Source organism: Synchytrium microbalum, assembly GCF_006535985.1.
Source record: "Synchytrium microbalum strain JEL517 chromosome Unknown SmJEL517_scf0002, whole genome shotgun sequence".
Classification (NCBI taxonomy): domain Eukaryota; kingdom Fungi; phylum Chytridiomycota; class Chytridiomycetes; order Synchytriales; family Synchytriaceae; genus Synchytrium; species Synchytrium microbalum.
In genome coordinates, this window is record NW_022158351.1 from 886,511 (window position 1) to 912,204 (window position 25,694).

Below are 25,694 nucleotides of genomic sequence, written 5' to 3' on the forward strand. Positions count from 1 at the left end.
ACAACTACCGCGTAAATCTCATTCTTTACTGCTACGTCCCTGTGACACTCTCCAATCTAGAAGATTCAACATTTTCAACTTTATTTTAAAACTTTTGCTGCCAAGTGAGTTACAACCAACAATATTCTCTCCAGCATCATCTAATCAAGTACTGAAGAATTCAGCATGCTCATTTTGCAGAAACCAACCCCAATTGTGTCTAGTTCTGTATATACGCAATTCAGGATATTGCTCAACTCGAATACTGTATGGGGAGAGATAATTTTCAGTATTTCAAAAATTTGGAAGTTGTTTTTCCCGCGTTACCTCGAGTTATTATCAAAGAATCTGTATCTCATGACGTTGTCAAATATGTCCGGAATGACCAAATTGAACTTGTCATCAAACGTGGCCTTTACAAATAGACCCTCTTGCCAATGACGGAATCGGAACTTCCATTCGATTCCAGTCACTTCACCTGTAAAGAAAACACAGTGAGATCAATGCAATAACAAGAAATTACAGAGATCTAACCTACTTTTTGTAATACGGGTTCGTTTTGAGTCGAGTTCAGCAACAATATACGACGTCCTCCACTTCCCCGAATTGTTCTTGGATGGTACAGTTGGGCTGAATTGTGGCAGCGACTTTACAACAGCATCAGCCAGTTCACTCTTCTCAACCAGTCCAGCGACAGATACCTGTCTGCGTTTCAGCAAAGACTTCATTTCTTTTACAGAGAGGCTCTCCATCAAGTTTGTATAATCAACTCTAATATGCAAGTCCAAGTGATGATATAGCTTGTTCTTCCAGCGGCGTTCTACCAGCTTCATCCACAAAATATCATCGCTACAAAGAGATTGCTGTGTAATGAAGAGGCCAAATAAGTCAAAAGGCTTTATGTCAAGTCATACGGTCGGGATACTTACCCATCTCCGCGACACCCCATACAACTGCGACAGTTTCCTCGGCGAGTCGATAAATGACAGTACCCGTAACGCTAACTCCCAAGGCAGTGGATATGATAATGGATCGACTAAGGTAGTGGAGTTGCACCCTGAACTACCCTGGACCGGTGAGTGCTCTTCGGCAGAGGCCATGTTAAATGTGATGTGGATTTCGATTTTTGTTCTGATGTCTGGGGTTGACAATTCACACAGGCAACAGACGCCGGCGATTGGGATACCAAGGAATCTAATTGTTTTTCAACAGTTCCGGGTCCTTTGGAAGCTATCTAGTTGAGAACTGTAGCCGCTGATTAATAATTATGACGGAAGCTCGACGAAGCAGTCAAGGATGGTCAGTCTAGTCGTGTACCGGCGAGACTTACACCCAAATGCGATACAGTGAAAGTCCCGTGGCCTCTCCGTCAAATTTGCTTGGCAAAGGTGGTTCAAGTAGTTCTTGTGTTGTTGATGTGTTGGCAAACTTTCGCAACTTCGCAACTCACTCGTTCCAAGACGATGTGACCTGACTTAATATTACTACATATAATGCGCCAATCTACAATACAAATGCAATTATGTAAAGGACGTGTTTCTATCTATGAAGTGACCATTGTTTACGCTGTCTAATCAGCCCATCTGGTTTTGTTGCCTCACCTCCAACTCGGATGCTCTTTCTTACACGAGACTGTAGCTTCCTCAGAATCCGTTCCGTCTCTTCCAAAGTCTTTTCAGGGAATGTTTCAGACTGGATCTTTCTTACTAAATCGGTATGGTCTTTAAACCGTTCCAACCCCAGCCGAGCTCGTTCCACATCCTTGTCTGATACCCGAGAGAACTTCATTGCTCTAAACTTTAATCTCAGCCACCTCTCTCTAACTTGTTGTGGCGACCGATCCTTTAAATTACGGGAAATGAGGGCAAACTTGAGCCCAAGTTCACCCACCATTTTAATAACGACCTGATCTTCAGCAGCAGACCATACTGTTCGTCGACCACCTGGATATCTCAATTTATCATCATACCGTCTCATGAGCGACATGGGACATCGGTTTAGACTGTATTTCGTGTTTATGTCACTCCATCTACGACCGTGAGCTTTTACACCTTCTATTAGGGCAGCATCTTCCTCGGGAGTGAATCTACCTCGTTTTATATCTGGATTTAGGATGTACCTCCAACGCCAGTATATGGATCCGGTAGTTCTATGTGGCAAGTATTTGGATTTGATGATGTTGTAACTGGCTTTAGTGATATTGTCTCCTTGTAGTGCCAGTTTAGCTTTACGAAGTAGTTCATCTTCTTCAGCAGTCCACATCAATCTAGGTCGATAGTACAGGAAACTACTTGTTGACAATGTTGTGTTTTCTTGGTCCTCTTTGAGAGCAGAAGAAGGCAGACTACTAGCACCACTACTATATAGACGGCGATCACATAGCGCGTATCCTCGGACGGCACATCTCAACAACGGAAACAACTTCATTGATCGATCTCGCTAACGTTTGAAAGAAAATTCAATGAGTGAAGGGAAGTTGAAGAGTGACAAACTTTCACCAGGTATGGCAATAGCACATTTAAACATGATTTTATCGTGACTTTCGTATGGAAATTCTGATTCGGGCCTTCTTGTTTTGTCTTCATAGCGACAAAAATGGCAACAAACCTTAACGACGTCCTGCAGTACTCGAATGCACCTGCCCTTGTGATTCCAAAAGCGTATTCGCCTACTCAGGACGCACTCAGACTATCGTATTCTCATTTACGAAGTGCAATATCTCAATTGTCAAACCAGTCGCCATTCACTCATTTGACGCAGGTGAGGTTTATCGGGTACACTCTAAATACGAACTGCAGAACCTAAATTATGGTTTATTAACGTTCATGCAATCGATATTTGCTAGGGTGATCGTGTAGCTTTCTTGATTCCAAACGGTCTTGAATTCGTGGTGACATTCTTTGCCATTACTGCTACACGCGCTGCAGCGGCTCCTCTCAACCCCGGATATACAGGAGATGAAATCAAGTTCTATTTTGAAGACATTCAACCTAAATTTGTGATTGTTTTGCGAGGGTATGAAAATGTGGAACGTGTTGTCAGGACAGCAAACGATATGCATGTACCTGTTATGGAAGTGTGGGCTGAGATCAAGGGTGGTCTTCCCCTTGTAAATGTCCATTGGTTGAAGCCAATGCCGAATGCGGCCATTCCTGCATTCTTGGCACAAAACGCACCTGCACGAGGCGTCCCGGTTGGTAGTGACACTGCATTGTTTCTCCAGTGTGTGCCTTTACTGTTCTCCAGTATTCTTCGAAGTCATCAAGCTCGATACATTGCTCACACAATTGTCGCATCCCCTATAGCACTTCTGGGACTACGTCAAGACCTAAAGGTGTACCACTGTCACATTTAAACATTCTGACATCGCTACGAAACATATCAAACACATACAGCCTTGCTCCAACAGACATCACATATATCGTGATGCCGCTCTTCCATGTCCATGGACTGTTAGGTGCACTTTTCTCAACTCTTTTTTCTGGCGGATCGGCTGTCGTTCCACCTAAATTCTCTGTAACGTCTTTTTGGCAAGAATTTTTGGATCATGACTCTACTTGGTATTCTGCTGTTCCAACTATTCATCAGGTACGTCCTGGTACTGGTGTATTTGTCAGCTCAACGAATCGCTCAATCCTAACTCAAAACGTAGATGTTGCTGTCTCGTGTCAAAGACACTTTCCCAAACAAGACCGGACGTCTCCGGTTTATAAGAAGCTGTTCGGCTAGTCTTGCTCCTGCTACACTGCAACAGCTCGAAACTGTATTCAAAGTTCCTGTGGTAAGTTGTTTAAGAAGAACATATTTCTGATTATTCAGAGGGTCCATCCAGCTCATCTGGCTCAAAGAACTAAATGCCTCAAAAAGGTTACGATTCCGGCTGTCTGACGTTCCTTTTGTTATTGCGACATAGGTCGAGGCATATGCGATGACTGAAGCAGCTCACCAGATGACTTCCAACTTTCTGCCCCCTGGTCTGAGAAAGCCTGGAAGTGTGAGTATGAGTATAAAATTATTTGGATTCTGTGATGTGGTAATAATAGGTATACGTCCTGCTAGGTTGGCAAGGGACGCGGTGTTGAAATTGTGATTATGGACGAGCAAGGCAAACTCGTGCCTCAAGGAAGTCCCGGAGAGGTTTGCATCCGTGGTGCCAATGTCATTACTGGTATGACAATTGAAACCATGAACGAATTGTGGCGTCTCACACAGATTCCTTTCTGCTAGCCTATCACAACAATCCTACAGCAACTGCAACAGCCTTCCATCCAGATCCCAAAAAGGTCAATGACTCTGCCAAGAAGTATTTTAGGACTGGAGATTTGGGATATGAGGTGAGTAACCCGCGAAACATCTGAAGATTTGCAAACGACACCTTCTTGACAAGAGTTTGTTAGGACGAGTCTGGTTTCGTCTTTTTAGTGGGTCGAAGCAAGGAGCAAATCAATCGTGGCGGTGAAAAGATATCTCCCCTTGAGATTGATAATATATTGCTCTCTCATCCGGAAGTCAATGAAGCTGTCGCGTTTCCGGTTCCGTCAGAGATGTATGGACAGGAGATTGAGGCTGCGGTTGTGTTGAAGAGTCAAGTCACTGAGGATGCTTTAAAGCAATTTGTGTCTTCAAAACTGTCGAAATTCAAGGTTCCCAAGAAGATTCATTTTGTCACTAGTGTAGGTTTGGTTGTTTTGGTGGTACTAAAGAATCTGAAAGACTCGTACTCATCAGATGCTGTTTCTAAATAGATTCCGAAAGGTCCTACTGGAAAGATCCAGCGTAATATGCTTGGCTCACTTATGGCCAAGCTTTGAACACATGTTTGTAAAGTAACCTACCAATAAACTTACGGCGAAAACAAACCGTGCTAGTTTCCGCGCGTTTCGGTTTTGAGTGATGATTGAAACTGTAGCGAAAGTTCTTGAAGAAATTGCCTACTCGGACGTTGGTTGTTTCTTTTTTCTCTTGTGTTTTGTTCAACACACGAAAACAACGAGAGATACTTATTCGATCGCCCACGTTTAAGAGCGTCGAGATGGATAGACCAGGCCAATACGCTGGCACGCCGTCCAACTATCACTCGCAACAGGGTCCTCCTTCTTCACCATCCGACGACGGTTCACTACATTCGAACGATGAGCAAGGCCGAGCAGCAACATTGAGGAGAGCATATAAACCAATGCCCAAGATACCAAATCAATCATCAGACTCTGGATTCTATACTAGACCGCCGCCACCTTCACGTGGAGCAAGTAATAGCCAGCGACCAAACAGGGTCAACAAGCAACTATGGAGCAATGTAGCGGACGAAGACACCAGAACTGGAGTAGCTCCTGTAGATACTTTAATTCCAATGACAATGGCTGGATCTTCGTCGACGGGAATGCAAAGAAGCTTGACAAGTACTAGTGCACTGCCTACCACGATTATAAACAACACAGCAACAACCAACCCGTACATAACACCTGCACCATCACCGCCAGTTTCGTCTTCGTCTCCGGTAATAGGGTACAAGACTGCCTCGGATCCTGGTACTGTTCAGGCCGGTACTCCATCAAGGTTACGAGCTTGGATGGCCGAGACTCTGACGGCCGAAAAGCTAGATGCGTTAGCAGATCTGCCTTCCAGTGCTAGTACCGCTCCAAGTGACAAGGTAGTCGTAAACAAGAACGTGCCACCTCCAGCAACCGGTACAACACGCGGCATACGAAACTTGGCTCTATTGAATGGTGATATTCCACCACAATCCCAACAACAACAATTCCAACAAAAAGGCCGATCAACGTCTGTGCCGGTTTACAGAGCCCAAAAGGACTACTCGGTACCATCACCAACAGAAGATCGTAACAATATCGCAGCTAAATCAAGTGCCAAAGTGCATCGTCGTCCAACCACCAATACCATACGAAAGGGACTGCAGCTCATAGCACCTAAAGATGACTCTGATGATGGATCAGCGTATATGGATGATGGAGATGGTGGTTACGACGGTATACAGTTGTCTTGGAGGAACTTGAATTATGTTGTCGATACTGATGCTGGAAAGAAACAAGTCTTGTTTGATTTGAATGGACAGGCTAAGCCTGGTGAATTGTTGGCTATCCTCGGTGGTTCTGGTGCTGGAAGTACGTCGCAAATCTGTGCTTGTCGGTTTTTTTGTGCTGGTATCCACCACTCATGCTTTTTTGTAGAATCGTCTCTTATGGACGTGTTGAGTGGAAGAGCTACTAGCGGTCGCGCTACTGGTGATATTCGATTCAACAACTACACATCAGAATCGGGTTGGCGTCAAAAAATTGCTTATGTTCAACAAGACGACATCTTCTATGAAATGCTGACTGTGAGGGAAACGCTGGTGAGTGTTCATGCAAACTTGTACTTCTACTTCTTTTTTCGCTGATTCTGTTGCTTTCGTTTGCATGAAACAGCGGTACGCAGCCCTCCTGAAACTCCCAGATACCATGACGTACAAGGACAAGATGCGAAGAGTGGACAAAGTCGTATCAGAAACCCGTCTCACAGATTGTCTCGATACCAAAGTGGGCGATGCCGTGTTTCGTGGTATATCAGGTGGTGAAAAGAAGCGTCTCCATATTGCCCTCGAACTTTTGAATGAACCTAGTATTTTGATATTGGATGAACCTACTGTAAGTTGATATCTCTCGTCGATTAGTGACAAGAGTTGGTACTGCAGTTTCTCCAATTTTTTTGTTTCACCTTAGTCTGGGTTGGACGCCTTCAACGCCCACAATGTTATTGAGGCTATTCGAACAACAGCGGTGGAAAACAATCGAACTGTTATGATATCCATTCATCAACCTCGAAAAGAGATTTTGGACTTGTTTGATCGTATTATGATTCTTGCGGCTGGAAGGGTCTTGTTTTATGGAAGTCTAGATAGTAAGCCCAAAAAACTGTTATTTGGCGTTACGAAATGAATTGACTCTTATATATGTCACTTAGCTGCACTACCATACTTTTCACATGTGGGATTCGCTGTGCCATTATTCATGAACCCCGCTGACCACTTCCTCGTAAGCGATAATACACTTGTTACGTGCTGTGATTTTTTTCTTTGACACATTTGCAACACACATTACATAGGACGTTTCAACAATCGACTCCTCATCCCCCCGAAACCGTGAAATGTCTGTCGCTCGTATAAGCGGTCTCACATCTCTATGGCGAGCCCAATTCGACTCGATTGCCTTCCCACCCTACGCCGGTCTCCCCGATCGTCTTCGATCAAAGAAATCAGGTGTCCTCTCATTCAATTCCTCATCAGCTGATGCAGCAACACAATTGCAAAAAGATGCTCATGAGACACAAGATGTGAAACTTCCAGAGCTATCAATGTTTGGATGGCTGAAACGGGCTGAATTGTTGACGTCGCGTCAGCTGTCAGTGTTTTATAGGGATATTGGATTGATGATTATGACTCCGATATCTAACACGGCCAGTGTCTTGTAAGTTGCCCCCGCCCTCGAGAAAAGTACAACATGTGCAGAAGCACCAACCTCTCTTTTTTTTGCAATCCTCATTTTAGGCTCTTTTTCGCAATGTGGAGATTCTTGCCTCTAACTCAAAACGGAGCTCAAGCTCGACTGGGCCTCATGTTTTACTTTTCAGTGGATCGTTACATGACGTGGGTGAATAGTGTTGCTATTGCAGTGCCGTTGCGACTGGCTCTGTTCACGAGGGAACGGACGTCTGGAATGTATACCGGGCAAATGTTGTTTTGGGCAATTGTAAGTACACATCGTCTGATCAGCGGTATCAATCGAAATATCTCAATTTTTGTGTCAATAGTACATCGGCGGTTTCGTACAGGCACTGCATCAGTTCATTATAGTCGGTCCTGCCATCTACTTGCTGTGAGTAACTAGTTTAGACGTCGCTGTGTGTTTTTAACCAGAAAGTCTAATCATAATCAAACATCTCAGGACTGGTTGTCAAAGAGTCTGGTCGAAATTCTGGATCTTCTTTGCAATCTACGTATTGATTTGCATAGCTGGTCATGCACATGGATTCTTTTTTGGCGCCATGTCGCGGAATATGGCGTTTGTGTTGACGTTCGCTATTCTTCATCTTGGAAGTATGTTTAATCCTTCGTCTCTCTTTTTTGCTGGTTAAAGACAGACAGAAATTTTATTAAAACAACATTTTTTAGTTTACGCCGCGTATGCTGGATATGTCATTGACCCGTCATCGATACCGAAGCCTCTGATTTGGATTTCGTACATTGCGCCGCCGTTCTGGACGTATACAGCTTGGTACGAGGAGTAAAACAATTGACGCGATGCCTGTAAACTTGATGCTCATTTATCATTTGTCAAATCAACTAGGTCTCAAAACGAGTTAACCGGACTTGTTTTGACATGCTCTCCAACAGACACACGTTGTCTACCAACTGGTGAAGTGCTGCTAGACATATTATCCCTTCGGACCATTTCAGTTGGAGCAACTGTAGGAGCCTTGATTGCCATCACGGTAATTGTCTCGATAATGGCCAGCTTCATATTTGACAAGACGACACGACCTCCGTGGGCTAATGCTGTCGCTGTGCTGAGAGAGGATGAAATCATGGATACTGTTAAGCGACGTGGGACGATAAATCGACAGTGATTGAGAGGGTGGGACATGTATTTATTGCAAAGAAAGGACTGTACTAGTAAAAGATTATCTAAGCACATCGGCGTGATATAATTATTTTTGGATTCCTCTTGGCTCAATAGAGACCTGTTCTAAATTTACAATAGTTGTGATGCGTCTGTTTCTTCCTCTTCTCCATTTGCAGTATCCGTGAGATCAACCAGCATGTTATCGTATTCTGAGAGGGCAGCTTGTTCTCGCCATCCACCTCGTCGTCGTGTAGTGGCGCTGGTGCTCGTTGGACTGGTACGTTCACTGATACTCTGTTCAGCACGGGTAATAGCCTCCATAAGCACTCTCAATATCTGTTCCTCAACATGGTCTGTAGAAGCACGTCGTTGTCCTCGTGTCGTCAATGCCATTGGACTTGCGTTGTCTCGCTCCCTTGTCGATCCAGAGGATGTCATGTTGGCTCGTCCGGTAGGTAAACCACCCATAGACCCGATATTCGTTGCAAATGTAGCATCGCTCCAATATCGTGGTCGGCCATGTGCTGACGCAGGTCGTGATGACGAGGCTATCCGTGTGCTCGTTGTATCCGTTTCTGACCACGAGTCGATTGGTTCGTCGTCGTCTACTTGCATGCTGTAATGTGACGCGTATGTTTCTTCTGGTTGTAGGTCGTCCATTGGTTGGTAGTTGTGGGTATGGAAGGGTGCTACCTGGTGCCTTTGACGAGAAGGTGCAGATCCTATTCCACGTCCTGCAATGACTAAATCTCGTGACAGACTTAGACCGCCTGTGTTCATTGACGCTAAATCCTGATGGGCTGATACAAAGTCCTTTTCTATGTCACTCTGAGTCCTTGGAACGACATCTGCAGACATGAACCTGAGTATGAAGTCATCGCGCTCACTGGACGTGCACGATGAGTAAAGAATGTCCGCTGTGGCAGTCTTTGCTTCCAATGGCATGTCTTTGAATAGTAGGGAGAGGACTGTAGTCTATGCTTTAAAACTGTGTCAGATGAGGCTGAAATACTACTGACATGGCGTTTATGTGACCTGGACGGTCGACCGAAACGATTGTCACGATTCTTACCAGCTCGGACGTTTCAATGGTACGCAGCCCTCTCAGCGTCCCGGCAATACTAGTGTAGCGCAACGGTGCCGCTTCCGCTTCTGTTTGTTGTCCCATTTGCAGTTGAAATTGTGAAAAAAAGTGGTTGGAAAAGTTGAATGGTGATTTTAGCGCAGTCAAGTAAGACCACAAGATAGAGTTGTTTGAATCAGGTTTTGACTCTGAATCCAGACATTGTGAAGCTGAAGAAAAGTCCGTAGAGAGACGTGATGTTGTTAGTCTACCATCAGATATGGGGTGGGTCTACTATACTTTTTGAATCTAAGCTTTTGGAGTCGTTCTTACTTGATCTGTCGGTTCCATGGCAGATAAACTAGATGGCTACCAGAGCCAAGCTTGTTACGTCCACTGAGACCTATATGCTCTTGATCCTATAGGTGTAGGATGTCAGCAGCAGCGCGACAGAGTGGAAACCCCGAAGGAAACTCGAGTTTGAATGCGAGGACATGTGAGGCTGATTCTTGACGCGTCTAGACAGGAAATTCGCTTCATTTGAATAGTATTGACATAAAGAGGTAATTGGATTCACGTGCATATGTCTCCGCCGGTGCAAAATTACAACTCTGATTCTTAAAAGTTGGTTTGCAGAGTGAATTGAATTTTGGTTATTTCTTCCTAAATTATGAGCAGGAAGCCAGCTCTGAAGGGCCTCACGAGTAGCTCTACAGGAACTGGTCGCCATATCACCGACTTTTTCAGTAAACCAACGCTCGCACCACCACAATCGAGCAGCACTGCGACATTGCCTATACCCTCCCTTCCAGGCTCAAGTAGCAATGCCAATATGGATCAAGAAGCTGCTATATTCAAGACATTAAAGAAGGGTAAGGTCTCCTACCGCTTCATGTACATCAGCATCTGCATGTTTTTAGCAACATTACATAGATCTGACCAATTCACATCATCCTAGTCTTCAAACTGAAAGAGTTTCGGGGAGCCCAGCTCAATATTGTCAAGGCTACGTTGGCTAAACGAGATGTCTTTGTTCTCATGGCCACTGGAGGTGGTAAATCCCTCACATTTCAACTGCCTGCTATGTTGGACACGGGAGTCACGCTAGTAGTGTCGCCACTGATATGTATGACCCATTATTATACGCACTTTTCTATTCGATCGCACCAGACTAACCAAATCCTCGTCTCTTAGCGCTGATTGTAAGTTTTCACACATCATGCTTTTACAGAAGAGGCATGCGAGACTGAACCAGATCACATTATAGCAAAATCAAGTGAATGCTTTGAAAGCCATTGGTGTCGCGTGCTCGGCTCTGAACTCCTCGCTCAAGGAATCAGAAAGGAAGGCAGTGTATTCTGATCTGTCTATGCAGAAACCACGTGTCAAGCTCCTATACGTCACTCCCGAGCTGATGGCCACTGATGGATTCAGAGCAACGGTGATGAAACTCTACAAGGCTGGCAACCTGGCTAGATTAGTCGTCGATGAGGTACATTCTCGACAGGTCTTTCTTTTTAAGCTTTGATGTCGTCTTCTGATCGCCTCGTTATATAGGCTCATTGTATCAGCCAATGGGGACACGACTTTAGATCTCAGTATCGTAGATTAAATTATTTCAAAGATACTTTTCCGACCTTGCCTGTTATGGCATTGACTGCATCAGCAACCGATGAGTATGTGTGGACGAAGAAGTAGAATCAAAGAACCACTGTTGCTATGATCGTCTCACACGTCTCTGTTGTAGAGTCCAAAAGGATATCATACAGCAGTTGCATCTCAAAGACCCCTACATGGTCAAATCGACCTTCAATCGACCCAACCTCCATTACGAAGTCCGTTTCAAGCCAGTCAACAATGATCCTTTCGATGACATTCTCCAAATGTTGCAGCAGCAATATAATTGGCGAGAGGATCGTTTGAAAAAGACAGGACTTGATGAGAGGCCTAGTGCTCTCTGTGGTATAATATACTGTGCTACCAGAAAAGGTTGTGAACAGCTAGCTGAACGACTGTCAGAGAAGAATGTCAATGCCAAGGCATATCACGGTGGGATGGCAGCCAAATCTCGTACCCAAATTCTCCAAGATTGGATTAATACAACAGCCAGGGTTGATCAGAAAGGAGACAAGGTCGATATTGTATGTGCCACTATCTCATTTGGTATGGGTATTGATCGGCCTGATGTTCGATTCGTCATACATCATGATATGCCAAAGAGTTTGGAAGGCTATTACCAAGAGTCTGGTCGAGCTGGTCGAGATGGTGAATTGTCTCGCTGTATAGTGTAATCCAAACAATCGGCATTTTATATTTCAGATGCACCTTTAGTGACTTGTTTTTATATTCTTTTTTCATGCCCCAGCTATTACTCTCGCGAAGACCGAGACAAGGCCTTGTTCTTACTGCAGGCTGGAAAATATGGCGACTCTGGCTATGGTGATTCTGGAAATGGAAGTGAAGACAAAGTAGATGGAATCCAAAGTTTGCACTCCTTCAATCAAATGGCTGCGTTTTGTGAAGATGTTGCTCAGTGTCGGCATGCCTTTATCGTCAAGGCAAGTACCTGCATAATGAATCGTAGATACTCATGCTTGCTAACGAGTGAAAGGTCTATAGTACTTTGGTGAAGAAGTCCCCTCAACGGCAGAAGGAATTGAAAAGTTATGTGGCAACCAGTGTGATGTTTGCAAGGATCCCGTCAAGGTGCAAAAGGCGTTCAAACAAGCATATCCAGTCGATGATGATGAGAAAAGGCCATACAAGAGGGATCTTGATGAAGGGTAAGAATCAGTGACAAATTTGAAGTGAGGAAAAAATAGGAATTCAAGTGTATAAACTCCCGTTTTCTAGCGTGTTTCGCATGGTTGATGGATCACTGGCTCGTAAACGCCCAGGTCCTGATGATGACGGAGGTTCTGGATATGGCCGTTACAATAATGGGAAGCATCCCAGGACTCGAGCAGAGGATGTGGAAGACTTTGACGACATAGATCCCGACGATCGTCCATCCGCAGGTGGCTTCTCGTCTAGCAATACTACTATGAGTGGTTTTGTTAGTGCCAGGAGTCTCAAACCTCAGACCACGATGGAAATAATAGCAGCGAAAAAGTCGATCTTTGGTATGCAGTCTGCATTATTCATCTTTTTCAGACAGAGTCATACACTGTCATTTTCTTATACCTTTCATTAAGGAAAAGGTCATCTCGTCACGAAACCAACCACCTTGGGCAAATCGCAAAAACACCATCAAATTATTGAACATCCATCACACGCCGCTATCAACATCACCTTGGAACTTCGAGAACGTGCTTATGAAAAGCTCGTTGAAGCGATGACAAAGGCCTATCCCATAACGAATGACAAATTCTGGGAGCCTGTAGGATCGAATCTTCGAATGTATGTGGAGAAGCTTTCATGTCTTTTTCTAACATTAAAAATCCGGACTGAATCGACTTCTTTCTTGATCTAGAGCTGTGCTAGAGTCAGCTTCTGCTTCTATCGAATCTCGATGCTATACCACATCAAACAACTCCAACATGTACAAATCAGCGTATACGAACAGGTTACTCGCAGCAAACCGTTTGCAACAGGGACAAGATAGTCCCAATAACCAGCCTCTGATACAAGCAGTAGAAGAAGCAAAGAAACGTGTCATGTCATAGTGATTTGTCCATATCATGTGTACTTATTGGTATCTATATTAAAGGAAGATTTATTGCACTATTACGACATGAAGTTGCTTCAAACCGACATGTTATTGCGAATGTTAAGAAAATGAAGGATTGCTTCTAAAATTATATGAATGAAAATTGATTGCTACGCTGACGATAATAATAGTAATGGTGATAACGATAAAGTTGATAAACGACAACGAATTCAGATGCCTTTGTTGTGGCAGATCATTTTGCTGTAGCCGCCTCAACACGCTTCTCAATTCGTTGCACTGCCTCACGCAGCGCAGTGAGCTCTCTCAGCATGGCAGCGCTCCCCGCAGGCTGGGAGTTTATGGTCCTGATTTGAAGAAATTAGTATCAGTACGCGTTTGAACGGGACAAGACTTACGAGTCAACACCACCCCCAGCAGCCAGACCTGCTCCTCCGTGCACAACAGCGTCTCGCATCCGTATAATGTGCTGTCTAGCTCCCTGAGCGTCTTTGACGGCAATGAGGTATGCCTCTGGGCTGAAACCAAGCCAATTAGATAACACACACTGACAGCAGTGGTTGAGCAAACTCACCCTTGACTTCCGGATCCAGCGGTTTGAATCGCGATATTCTGAACGCCGTAACAGGCTGCGAGCCACCCTTGCACGATATTAACGTCCTGCACTCTGTCAAGTGGGATCCACTTGTCGTCCTTGTTCATCCAACCAGAGAGTGCATGGATGCGTCGCTCGTCGACGACACAGTGTTGTCTAAAAATGGAGTGAATTTGAGATTTTATTGACGCTTTCAAAGCGAGACTCTTCATACCCTTCCATGTTCTTTCTCGCCCACCACGGTAGACTAGGTGCGAGCCAAATGTGTGAGTGATTTTTGGCAATACACGTCAATACAGGTGGACGATGGAAGGAAATTGAATGAAAGGAATATATTCTTTGTTCATACCATGGCCAGACAACAAACCCAAGACCAGAGGTAGCCAAACAAGACATGATTGATGCACTGCAACATCGATAATTTGAACCCTTCCTTATATCGAATTCAACATTGTAGGTGTTCATATCTGCCATTGGCAGGATTTGGTTACTCATTTATGTGCCTGGTGTATCTGAATAATTCGCTTAAGTACTAGCTTTTCGTTTTAAATGGAGACCTATTAGCGTGACACGCGACACAGCCACGAACAAACAGACTTGTAAGACTCGAGGGGATCCTAGTCATGATATCTTGCTCTTTGATCAGTTTATCGTAACGCGGTTAGAATCAGTGCCGTGTCTTTTCTATGTTTGGACCTTGCGTCAATCTTCAATGTCGGAGATATCCACTTTCAGGACTGAAGCCACTCTGCCTACTGCATGTACTTGCAGCGCGGCATCATCAATGGAGTTTCTGTCTTGGCCAGCAGCGCAACCCCCATAAAAACCGGGGGACCAGTTTCATTTCGAATAGTTTAGCTTATCAACGGGCTCAAAGGTTCGTTAACAAAATGTCGCTGTGGCAAAAGTGAATAGTAGAGCAAGAATGAGATATGTACTTCCAGGAGCCAGTTTTGTTTCACTGAGCAAACCTCAGATCGGAGTGGTAAACCAACTTTCCCATGTATTCCTGATAACGCTGTTAAGCCCACACACATGGTGCTTGACATTCGCCAATATTTCAATTTATCCTGTGCACAGCATTCACAATGGTATCAAGCAATTGTACATATTGCACGTTTTTTCAGATCTCATTCTTGTTACGAGATTTTGCAGATGTAGTGGGAATCCTCGGTGGTTTTATCAGTGTTACTATGGCATTCGTACTGACTCGACCTATTCGGCAACATCGATTCATTTTTTTTTGACTTTGTTGACATTCTACAAGACTACAAGTAACAGTAACAAAAATTATAACTGAAAACAAAGATCACAAACAATTGAACGTTATCTGCATCACTTTGCGCGAGGCTTGAAACGGAATTGCAAGCCAGGCTTGTATCCAGTTAGAGAAACCGTGGTACGGGCGAGATCTTGGCCTTCCGGTAGCTCAATATCAAAGCTAGAACAAGAAAGATGGGTGTTGAGCCCTTGAACAATCAATAATCAATAGCATAGGCAGTAACTCACCTCTGCAAGAGCAAAGCAGCAACTGTACGACTCTCAAGATTTGCAAGACGTTGGCCAATACAATTGGCAATACCATCGCCGAATGGCACGTAGCTACCAGGAACTGGCATAAAGTCGCTTTCCCAACGTTCAGGCCAGAACTTGTCTGGGTGGTGCCAGTATTCTGGATTGCGATGAATGGCTCCAGTGTTGATTGAGATGGATTGGCCGGGGTATACTTGGTAGCCACACAGCGTAGTAGGTGCCACTGGTGTTCGAGCTTGGACAGCAAGAGCGACAGGAAGTAGACGCATGACTTCCTTTACGGCACAGTCCAAGAATCTAAACGGGAAACGAAACTCGTAAGAATAAGGTCATCTAATCAGGTAAGACCAACTGCTCTTGTCACAGGAATTATCTACTTGAGTTGTGGCAACATTTCCTGGGTGAATACACCCTTAGCTCCGATAACAGCATCAATTTCGGCCTGTAGCTTCTTGACCACATCTGGATGGTCTGCAAGCTGGACGAAAAGGTTGGTCAAGGTCAAGGCCGTGGTATCGGAACCAGCAAGGAAGAACACAAAGGTTTCGTCTGCTATTTCTTCGTCATTGAAAACCTGATATTAAAACAATCGTTTTATGAGACTATAACTAACAACAAAGAATCGAAACACTAAGGATCATACCACACCAACACCTTTAGCTCCGACATTGCCAGCAAGGAGACGATCCATAACATCCCAATGAATAGTCTTTTCAAACTTTTCATTGACCGTTTTGGCGCTCATATCGATTGGAGCACCAATAGATTTGAGCATGAGCTTCTTTTTTTTCAATCAGGTTTGACAAGTAGCTGTGGAGGTCTACAGTCTTGCGATTGATGTCAGCTTTCGAAAGGCCAAACAAAGGCCACAGCATGGAAGGCACTGACAACCTCTACCAAGAAAAAAAAAGTTAGCTCGTGCACTTGGAGAATAAGTAGAGTGAACATGTACCTTCATGAGAGTTTTCACCACAGTATTCATTTGAGACTTGAGCAGCTGCCCTTCAGGAGTAGGATTGGCGGCAGATTCCACCATTCGAAGATCTTGGCTAAGAGCTACTTTTCCTATGACGTCGAGCGTGATGCAGTTCATGTTGTGCAGCAAGTTGCAATTTATGTCTCCCTTTTGAGATTTCCATTGCTCAATCAATTGTTTGGTTGACGTGACAGATTGAGAGAAGGCATGCCTCAAACGGCTAGGACTAGAATATGGAAATGTTGAAGGACAGTCAGAGAACCATATACATCACGACTTTCGAGCTGTAACTTGACAATACACTCACCCGAAAGCAGGTTGCAGAGCTTTTCGATGTAGCTTATGTTTGTCTCCATCCAATCCTATCAAACCGTTCTCCGCAATACCCTAAACACAGAATGAAGAAATGAGTTGACGAGTTAATCCAACGTTTAATGTCGTACTCTTCATTAATGCAATCAAAACTTACAGCAAAGTTTCGCGTATCTACCGTTTTCTCGAATTCCGAGGACAGAAGGATGCGCTTGGCCTGGACAAATTGTTATGGGTGAGCGAGTGTAGTTAAATCTTTTGACGATTAGGAAATAGCGAAGGAAGAGTAAGAAATAGAGATGCAGAATTATTTTCAATATATGGTATTATGAGACCAGGTTAGAATCTCGGTAATTACCTCGGCAGCGTCGTTCACCATAATACGTTCAGTTCCGACAACAAAGCGAGCAATCTTTCCATATTTTTCACCAACGAAGAGGAAATATTCGTGCACTAGATCTTTTCCTGCGTATTTGGCGATTTGAAGCATGTTTCCAATAATAGGATACACGTAGTCGCTAGGTATTTCTTTGGTTCTGCGTCGAGTGACGATGTACAACGTAGTTGCGAGTGCAACACCAACCACAGCGACAGCTGTTCCTTGTAAAACTTTGATATTCGACATTGGTAATCTGCTTTGGAACTGTCTTTGAGATTGTTGGGATGCGAGGAGAGATTCGTTTCATTTTATAGTCTCGTTAAGGCTACAAAACATGTCACATAACGCCTGAACGGGAAACGAGAACAAGATTAGACAGAATTCATTCTTCATTCAAGCTCCGGTGCTGAAGCTGAAGGTAGGAGGAGACGATGTTGGAAATTCGTTAGACCTTGCCTTGGACACACATTTTATTCGCTCAAAACGAATGGTACTTGAGAAGAAAACCTTGAGAGGTGCCAAGAATTAACAATTGCAGAGAAAAATTGAGCCATTTGAAAGAATTACAGTGCTTTGATTGAATTCACAGTGCTTTATCAATACAATTTGACAATGAAAGTATAGACATTGAAATGACTGCAATCAGTTTTCAATACGAGACTTGAATCGAAACAAGAGACCATCATTGTATCCAGTCAAGAGATGAGTGGTTCTAAAGACTTCCTGCCCTTCAACCAGTTCAACATCGAAGCTAGTAGTAAACAAGTAAGCACCTTCACCGAACCCCCTCAACTTGCAAACTTGCACCCAACTCACCTTTGCAAGAGCAAGGCAGCAACAGTACGACTTTCAATATTTGCCATACGTTGACCAATACAATTTGCAATTCCGTTTCCAAATGGTACGTAACTACCGGACACTGGAGTGAAGCCGTTTTCCCAACGTTCAGGCCAGAATTTATCTGGATCTTGCCAATATTCTGGGTTTCGTTGAATGGCACTAGTGTTTACGGCGATAGGCTGACCAGGGTTGATGGTATATCCACAGACAGTAGTAGGTACCAAGGGTGTTCGAAATTGAGTTTGGATTGCGACTGGGAAGAACCTCATGACTTCCTTCATGGTGCAGTCCAAGTATCTATAAGATGATGGCATGTGTTTATGAGAATCAATCTCAAGAATGGAGTAGAATCACGTGTATGTATCAACAATATGCTTACGTGAGTTGTTGCAAGATTTCTTGGGTGAGAACACCGTCCCGTCCAAGAACAGAGTCAATGTCATGCTGTAATTTCTTAAGTACATGAGGATGACTTGCAAGAAGAGCAAAGAGTGTCGTCAATGTCATAGCAGTGGTATCACTTCCTGCGAGAAAGAAAACGAAAACTTCGTCGCTAATCTGTTCAGGGGTAAAGACCTAACAATACCAATGTAACATGAGAGGTGTATCAAGAATGTTCGGTCAAACAGAAAGATAGTCCTACCACATCGACACCTTTTGCTCCAGCATTTCCAGCAATAAGACGATCAATTACATCCCAGTTGGTGGTAGTTTCAAACTTTTCGCTGTTTGACAAGACGCTCAAATCAATTTTCCCAGATAAGTCCAATGCAGCCCTCTTCTTTTGAATTATTGAAGCTAAGAAGTTACGGACTCCTTGAGTTTCATGTCTAGCATCAGCTCCCGTAAGATGGAGGAAAGGCCAGAGAAAGTGAGGTGCTGTGCGTCTCTATATAGTCAGAATCATTTTCATGAGATTATACTATGAAACCTGTGGTTTGATGAAAGCGACAGCTCATACCTTCATCTGCATGATTTTCAAGTTTTCCATTTCAGCTTTGATGACCAGTCCATTTTCAGAAGGTTGAGATAAAGATGCCACCATTCCTAGATCTTGGCCGAGCGCTACACGTCCGATTACATCCATTGTGATGGCGTTCATTGATGCCAACAGCTCGACAACAAAATCTCCCTTGTGAGACTTCCATTGTTCAATGAGTTGTGTAGTTGATTTCGATGATTGCAAGAAGGCATTCCTGAGATGAGCTGGCCTGAAAACAAATGAAAGAATTAGTCAAAGTGCATGTCACTAGGTTCTCGAGTTCCAACACATCGAGAAGCAGTCGTCATACCCAAATGCAGGTTGAAGAGCTTTTCGATGACGCTTGTGTACATCTCCATGCAATCCAATGAGACTGTTGTTGAATATACCATCAGTTGCAAGTCCTTGGTCAATCTTGTCCCATTCCGGAGATAGTAAGATGCGTGCAGACTAGAAATTGAAGCGAACATACTGCATCAGTTCAAAGGCTCAGCCTCAAGATTTCGTAGAGGGCATACCTCGGCTGCATCATTCAGCAAGATTCTCTCCGAAGACCCCACAACGAATCTTGCAATCTTTCCATACTTTGCGAGAGAGAGCATGTATTCGTGACTAGTAAGAGACAGTTAGGCAGATGAAAGGAACAATGCATACGAAATGAAATAATATTGCATAAATTTGCACTTACAATGAATTCTTCTCAGTATATTTTGAGAGTTGCGGCAAGTTTCCAACAAATGGGTAGATTATGTCGCTTGGAATCTGATTCTTTCTTCGACGTGAAAAGTATAGAGCGGCCAGAGCAGTGCCGACAACTGCAATAACTGTAACAGTTGCTGTAGCCTTGTTCATTTTGTTTTGTTGTTGCTCGATGTTGTTTGTGAAAGGAGTTTAATTTTGATGCTTTGTGATTTGCTTCAAGATAATTTTGTTGGAATTCTTGGAGTATAAGAAAGTTGTGGATCGCGATGCTGTTTTTTTATACACGCACGTCTGCCACGACGAAGTCATGCGTAATCTATACCCTTCCTTGTCAAACTTGCAAACGTTTAGCCTGGAGGTTTTCCCAGAGCACTGCCACTCTGTTGTCTAATATCATGTGTATGCATGTGCTGAGCCTCTAGAATGGAAACGATATTATTGCACTGCGTTTACATCAGGTGCAAGATTATGAATCATGCGTTAACCTGTCCAAACTGTTGCCAGCCGTTCGGATTTGCAGCAGCGTACAGCACTGATAAAGCGACTTCTAGAAAAATGAATAACAAAAATGAATAATAAAATATTCCATTATCGATTTGCAAACGCCTTTGATGGAAAATGACAATAAATTCATGAGTCGCGCATTCTCAAAGGTCACTCAATGAATTGAGGTCTACTGTAGTGACCTTGGTTCGTTGTCAATCGATGAAAAAACCATCTTCAAATTCTTAATGACAGATTTTATTTTGTTATTTGAAACAACTAAGAAACTTACAGACAAGAAAGCGAGCCAGCTTTACATTGGTGACATGATACATATTGACAATCTGATGAATGATGGCCTTTATATTTGAACATTCACATAACAAGACCACGAACCACGAGGCTTGAAACGGAACAGAAGACCACCTTTATAGCCAGTCAAAGTAGTTGAGGTCCTGACGACCTTTTGATACGGCATCCTTGTTTAACTTCGATTGATTGATGAGCTGTTTCGTCGATGACAGAGATTGCAAAAGAGCATTCCTAAGATGAGTAGGACTATGGTAGAGAGATGACGATCAGAAAGGATGTTGAAAAGCCATCACCGTTCATTTTCTGACGTTCAGATGAATAGACGAGGCTTTTGAGGAAGGCGCACTTCTTAACGTTGCTCGACTGTTCACCTACCCTCAGATAGAGCATATATCTATGACTGCCATAGTGCAGGATTGGTCAGCTTTGATGCATTCTGTGTGTTGATGAATGAGTGCCATCTCGTTTGGAATGCCTGTAGGCACGGCCCATTGCCACCACATGCTATATCACAAGCAAGTTGAGTTAACGTTTTTATGGGGGGTTACACAAGTCAAAACATCGAAGCTTCACTGGAATACTGTTCTTTCGTAGTTGCTTTATGCTGTCTGTCAGCTGGTGTCTTTTGGTGGATTTTGCCTAGAAAAGTGGGTAAATATCTGCGAGGACTCTTGCAAGTGCTGGCTTGACCTTCTGTTGTGTTGGATTACATTTATGTAGATGAGTCTAGTAGTCTTGTTAGTGAAGACGGTTCTAAATGACTTCTAACTCGAACTCACCACAATTATTGTTACTATTAGCACTTATTTAATTTTGTCTCCAGCATCTCACACACACACACACACACACACACACAAACTCTCATAATAACAAAAACGACATTTAAATCTACCACACGCCCACATCAATAACGACAATAACAACAAAGAACAATCACAATGATCTCATTCTTGTCAAATCGGTCGTCTCTCTCCCGTAACCTGTCCCATCAGCTATTGTAGTCAGTAGATAAACACCGCAACCCATTGTGAGTAGTAGTAGTAGTAGTAATCGGCAGCAACACCCTACGATTTACCACCGATTAAGCCAAGGATGTTATTGAAACGGTTGCAAGTCTTGCCTGGTCTGGTTGGCTCTACTACATATTACGACATCAACACCACATCGTCCACCACCATGTGAATCACAGAACAGTTATTGGTTGTCTTGGAATCCTTCTACAAAGCTCTAAACCTCAGGACTCTTTCTATGGCTGGTATAGGGGAAGTATCAGAATCTCTGGTTGATAAATAGGTCTTGATTATTTTTGCTGCTCGTCGCTCATGTCTGGTAGTATGGGCTTTCTACAGCGTCAGAAAACGAGGTCACCATGTACATAAACATTCAACAAATCACGTATAATGGCAGTAAATAGAATAACAATTTTGATCACGCAAATTGGATGTCACAAAGGCTTTCACCATGTAACGTTCACCCGGTATCGCAAAGGATCCATGAATATTAGAAATTGTGTCAGCTCCAGCGTCATCACAGCACCATTGCATCCGAGGTCACATTCGTCACGTGTCCATTTCCTGACACTTCTTTCCCTCATTTTGCTTTCGTTTGATTTCTCACCGCCACTAACTCAACCCACACACACCCAAGGAGAGGAACAGGCTCTACGAGAGGCCCAAGCTGTGATCTTGAGCTGCTCATGATGCTAGTATGTTCGTCTACTCCAGTAATGGTACCACGACAGGAGTACGGCATTGTGCGTGATTGATCAACCAACTTAGCGAAAAAAAATAATTAAGCCAGCCGAAACAAAGTCTAGTATCCCTGAGAGTGGCTGTTGGCACTATCTTTGGAACGAGAAGTGGGCTCTACAGAAAGCTTGACGTGCCTTGTTTGTATGCTGGCACATTCTCGTTTCGGAATGCTTCAACCAGAGAGAAGGCGTTATGATATGGAATATGTATACATAGCAGTACATGTGATCAAGCTTCCCGTTTCGAGACGCAAGTTAGTGGTTTTCATTCAGTAGCTCAGAGCGTCAAGTTGGTTTGCTCTAAGCGCAATTTCGCTGTCACGAATGGCAAACACTATAGAGTCGAGGGACGTTAGTATTTTTAAACCGACTGGATTTGCAACGTTAACCATTTAATGTATTGAGCAACAATAATTTATTGTCTTTTTTGGTATAAGCTGAGCGGTAAAATCAATCAACATCAATGGGTGATTCCTCCTCCTCCTCTTCATCATCACTATCTCTACCACGAGGGTGTTCTTCTCCTGCGTCACTCCAGTATTGCCATTGGCCTTCAATACTTTCTTGGCCCCATTCACCTTCCTCAGCTGTATGATGTTCTTCAGCCGTGGCCTCAGCTGCTGGCAATCGATTATCATCCTCGTCGTCTTGTTGGGTTGCTACTGGTGGCTGACCAAACAAGCCTAGTCTAGCTATAGTGTCACGGAAACCCTGTATAAATGCTTCACCCCCATTAGTTCCTTCTGGTGCATCAATACCTCCGTTCTGCTGCACTACATTGGGTTGTGGAAACAGACCAGGGAAACCTCCTGCAATACGATTTATGAGGCCATCGGCGTTGTGCTCTTCTTCGGGAGCTGCAGCACCTTCGTTACGATTCACCCATGGTAGAAGGTTTTGCAAGAAATTCGTCAGAGCATCTACTGAATTCACAGCAGCGGGTGCTTGAGCTGCTTCAGATGCACTGTCGTATATAGACTCTTCCATCGATATAGGTGGTAGTGGGTCGTGCGCAGATTGCGTGCCTGATATCGACGGCGGTACTCGTACATTATTGAAATCTGTAATCAAAGACATATTGGTCACTGCCATTTGCTTAAAATCCTAAACTAATGCCATAACCAACATACCAGTCACAAAGATGTGTCGATACATATCTAGTGACAAGCCTTCTGGGTACATGCTCTTCCATGACTCACGGCCTTCCGACAATGAATCGGGCCTAGAGAGTACAACTGAGCCTGCAGATCGTAACCACGACAACACCTGAGCGAATAAAAGGATGAGTAAGTTGTCAGAACGTTTCAGGTAACAACAAGAACTTGCCTCCGGTTCCTTCCACAAGGCATGACATCGCTCCACATATAAGTCACACAGGAGCTTCACGGCAGCTTCTGCGGTATTTTGACTATTACAAGACCACTTCAGTTCAAGGTGTTGGTGAAGCCAAAACGACTGACAAGTTCCGCACATACCCAATGCCAGCAGTGCAATGAAAGAAATCATTATCAGCAATTCGTGCGTCTGTGATGGTAGCCTTCTCATAAAGACCAGGCAAAACAAAAGGAAAGCTGGATATAGCTTGTTGAAGCATCGTTGAACTTTGAGAGTGGTCCTAAGAAGGAGCGAACGAAAAGAGGCAAAAGGGCAGATCAATATTGGTCACAATGTAAAGATAGAAGTGCTTTCACGTACTCCATTGGTTCCTTCTTTTGTATACTGAGCAAGCGCCATTGAATAAGCAAAGTTCGGCAGGTAGTTAAGATGCCTTTCTTGCTTCATTTGATCATACAATGACGAGAGCCAATCCAGCTCTTTAGCCTTCACGGCCATGAAATCAATCATGAGCAGAGCACCCAGTGGATCTGTGTGAGGATTGAGACTATTCCAACAAAAAAAATCAATTCCACATGAACTTGGAAGAATCACAAGTTGTTAAACCATCACAAACCTCAATAGCAGCTTATTGACTTCAAGTGCTGTTCTCCAGCATCCTTTCCTTGTGAGATATTGAACATGTCGAAACAAGGCAATGAAGAATGGTCTGGCAGGGAAAGAGGTCAGAATTTTCAGCATAAAAAATCTCGCTGACAGCATGAAGAATACCTGTTCTCGACCCGATCATAGGAAAGCCTACACGTTCCAAGAGCCATGTTGAACATGGAGTGGAATCGTCTCTCGAATGCAAACAAGACTTGTTCAACAAGCTCAGACGCTTGTGCAATGTCTCCATTATGCTTCAAGATTTCACTCAGCTGCAGAGCTGTATCGATATGATATGGATACCTGAATCGTAAAACAACAAAAATGTTAAGCTCCTGAACCAGCACGTCCATGAGACAGCAAGCTTACATTCGTAACAGTCCGGCAATATGCTCAGGATTATGCGTTCGTAGCACCTGTAAGAATTGATACTGTATGTCCGAGTATGCTCGAGAATGGGAGAATGTAAACCACATCTCTCCATCACTAGCTTCCAGATACTCCATCGACATGCCTCCGGTTTTGAATGGCGGCCAATGCTCCTTCGGTGTCGCGAGATACGTGCGCCTCATCGGAGCGGTTGCCACTGCTCGATGACCTGGACGCTGATGACGTTGAGGACGAGCATTGTCCTTGATGACTCGAGATCCAAAGATTCGTCGCATTTCGTGTTCTGGATCTAGATTACGTACAGATACGGAAAGGAGTTGAGCTAGGCGTTGCTGAGGTGTGACTATGAAGGAAGATGCTCCAGCTGTCGTTGTCGAGGCTACGGAGGACATTGAGGCAGACATAAAGTCCGGGGTAAACTCTTCGTATCTACAGCACAGAAAAGGCGTCAAATCATCATCATTCAGGCGCGTCAGATGATCATCGAAGAGGAAGCATACTTTTGTCCCAGTTCTCGTAGAGTTCTGTCGATATCGTCTTCTCCAGCCGTAACTGGACCGGCCTGCTTGCCCTTCTTGGTGTGTTGATCATTGGAATCGGGCTTTTTTCCCTTCTTTTTCTTCTTCTTGTTGCTTTTGGAAGTGTTTGTTGTAGCTGGTTTCTGTACGTGAAATGAGCATACTGTTTAGCGAGCGAACGGTGGATTCATCAAATACAGCTCCCAGCTTACATCTTGGGTATCCTGATCTTCATCCTCTTCATCGGCGGCGTTACCAGACTCGTTCGTATCATCAAGCTAACGAAAAATGTCTCAGTTTTGCAAAAGAAAATGTTGATGTTTGCAAAAACGATCGTTCACAATGCAACGAATTACCAGATCAAACAGATTTCTCTTGTCATTTTTGACGACTACTATATCATCGTCATCTGTTTCTTCTTGGCCGTCGTCTTCTGCTGGTTTTGGTGCAGCTGAATTGATTCGTTCTTCTTGAAGCTTTTTGAGAGCCCTCCTTGACATTACCCACTCTTAGTGGTAGTGGTAGTAAGCTGCTAAATGTTCAAGTCGCAGTTTCAGTTGTGGTTTGCTCTGTCTGACTTGCTTCACTTTCTATGTACAGATTGGTTCTTGC

The 25,694-nt window shown here is 43.9% G+C and overlaps 8 protein-coding genes across 8 annotated transcripts; 3 read left to right on the plus strand and 5 right to left on the minus strand.

Annotated features, from left to right (window-relative positions):
* Positions 1–31: 31 nt before the first annotated feature.
* Positions 32–1,079, minus strand: SmJEL517_g00654 (uncharacterized protein; the record flags this gene model as incomplete). Its single annotated transcript, XM_031166583.1, has 6 exons — positions 32–39; positions 114–140; positions 216–244; positions 307–457; positions 518–842; positions 909–1,079. The coding sequence occupies 6 exons, from the start codon at positions 1,077–1,079 to the stop codon at positions 32–34; spliced, it is 711 nt and encodes a 236-aa protein (XP_031027508.1).
* Positions 1,080–2,574: 1,495 nt separating this feature from the next.
* SmJEL517_g00655 (uncharacterized protein) lies at positions 2,575–4,790 on the plus strand (the record flags this gene model as incomplete). Its single annotated transcript, XM_031166584.1, has 9 exons — positions 2,575–2,739; positions 2,825–3,201; positions 3,285–3,567; positions 3,632–3,760; positions 3,893–3,973; positions 4,039–4,147; positions 4,207–4,313; positions 4,377–4,652; positions 4,725–4,790. The coding sequence occupies 9 exons, from the start codon at positions 2,575–2,577 to the stop codon at positions 4,788–4,790; spliced, it is 1,593 nt and encodes a 530-aa protein (XP_031027509.1).
* A 221-nt stretch (positions 4,791–5,011) lies between these two features.
* On the plus strand, positions 5,012–8,601 carry SmJEL517_g00656 (uncharacterized protein; the record flags this gene model as incomplete). The annotated part of the gene is made up of 11 exons (XM_031166585.1): positions 5,012–6,101; positions 6,168–6,331; positions 6,405–6,623; positions 6,699–6,876; positions 6,940–7,010; positions 7,081–7,442; positions 7,523–7,724; positions 7,786–7,850; positions 7,920–8,071; positions 8,147–8,249; positions 8,322–8,601. 11 exons carry the CDS (start codon positions 5,012–5,014, stop codon positions 8,599–8,601), a joined length of 2,886 nt encoding a protein of 961 aa, XP_031027506.1.
* A 1,729-nt stretch (positions 8,602–10,330) lies between these two features.
* On the plus strand, positions 10,331–13,325 carry SmJEL517_g00657 (uncharacterized protein; the record flags this gene model as incomplete). Its single annotated transcript, XM_031166586.1, has 11 exons — positions 10,331–10,532; positions 10,619–10,786; positions 10,855–10,862; positions 10,928–11,152; positions 11,218–11,336; positions 11,408–11,947; positions 12,026–12,212; positions 12,280–12,443; positions 12,514–12,782; positions 12,855–13,059; positions 13,133–13,325. The coding sequence occupies 11 exons, from the start codon at positions 10,331–10,333 to the stop codon at positions 13,323–13,325; spliced, it is 2,280 nt and encodes a 759-aa protein (XP_031027507.1).
* A 237-nt stretch (positions 13,326–13,562) lies between these two features.
* SmJEL517_g00658 (uncharacterized protein) lies at positions 13,563–14,318 on the minus strand (the record flags this gene model as incomplete). Its single annotated transcript, XM_031166587.1, has 5 exons — positions 13,563–13,674; positions 13,726–13,845; positions 13,902–14,078; positions 14,137–14,169; positions 14,272–14,318. The coding sequence occupies 5 exons, from the start codon at positions 14,316–14,318 to the stop codon at positions 13,563–13,565; spliced, it is 489 nt and encodes a 162-aa protein (XP_031027500.1).
* Positions 14,319–15,257: 939 nt separating this feature from the next.
* SmJEL517_g00659 (uncharacterized protein) lies at positions 15,258–17,368 on the minus strand (the record flags this gene model as incomplete). The annotated part of the gene is made up of 9 exons (XM_031166588.1): positions 15,258–15,363; positions 15,432–15,752; positions 15,833–16,029; positions 16,099–16,236; positions 16,280–16,348; positions 16,408–16,657; positions 16,739–16,818; positions 16,901–16,960; positions 17,102–17,368. The coding sequence occupies 9 exons, from the start codon at positions 17,366–17,368 to the stop codon at positions 15,258–15,260; spliced, it is 1,488 nt and encodes a 495-aa protein (XP_031027501.1).
* Positions 17,369–17,764: 396 nt separating this feature from the next.
* On the minus strand, positions 17,765–19,796 carry SmJEL517_g00660 (uncharacterized protein; the record flags this gene model as incomplete). The annotated part of the gene is made up of 8 exons (XM_031166589.1): positions 17,765–17,873; positions 17,939–18,259; positions 18,342–18,538; positions 18,606–18,851; positions 18,924–19,173; positions 19,255–19,394; positions 19,463–19,556; positions 19,633–19,796. The coding sequence occupies 8 exons, from the start codon at positions 19,794–19,796 to the stop codon at positions 17,765–17,767; spliced, it is 1,521 nt and encodes a 506-aa protein (XP_031027668.1).
* A 2,845-nt stretch (positions 19,797–22,641) lies between these two features.
* SmJEL517_g00661 (uncharacterized protein) lies at positions 22,642–25,582 on the minus strand (the record flags this gene model as incomplete). Its single annotated transcript, XM_031166590.1, has 11 exons — positions 22,642–23,252; positions 23,322–23,457; positions 23,578–23,599; positions 23,667–23,806; positions 23,887–24,073; positions 24,143–24,235; positions 24,298–24,477; positions 24,544–24,993; positions 25,065–25,225; positions 25,295–25,360; positions 25,439–25,582. 11 exons carry the CDS (start codon positions 25,580–25,582, stop codon positions 22,642–22,644), a joined length of 2,190 nt encoding a protein of 729 aa, XP_031027488.1.
* Positions 25,583–25,694: the final 112 nt, after the last annotated feature.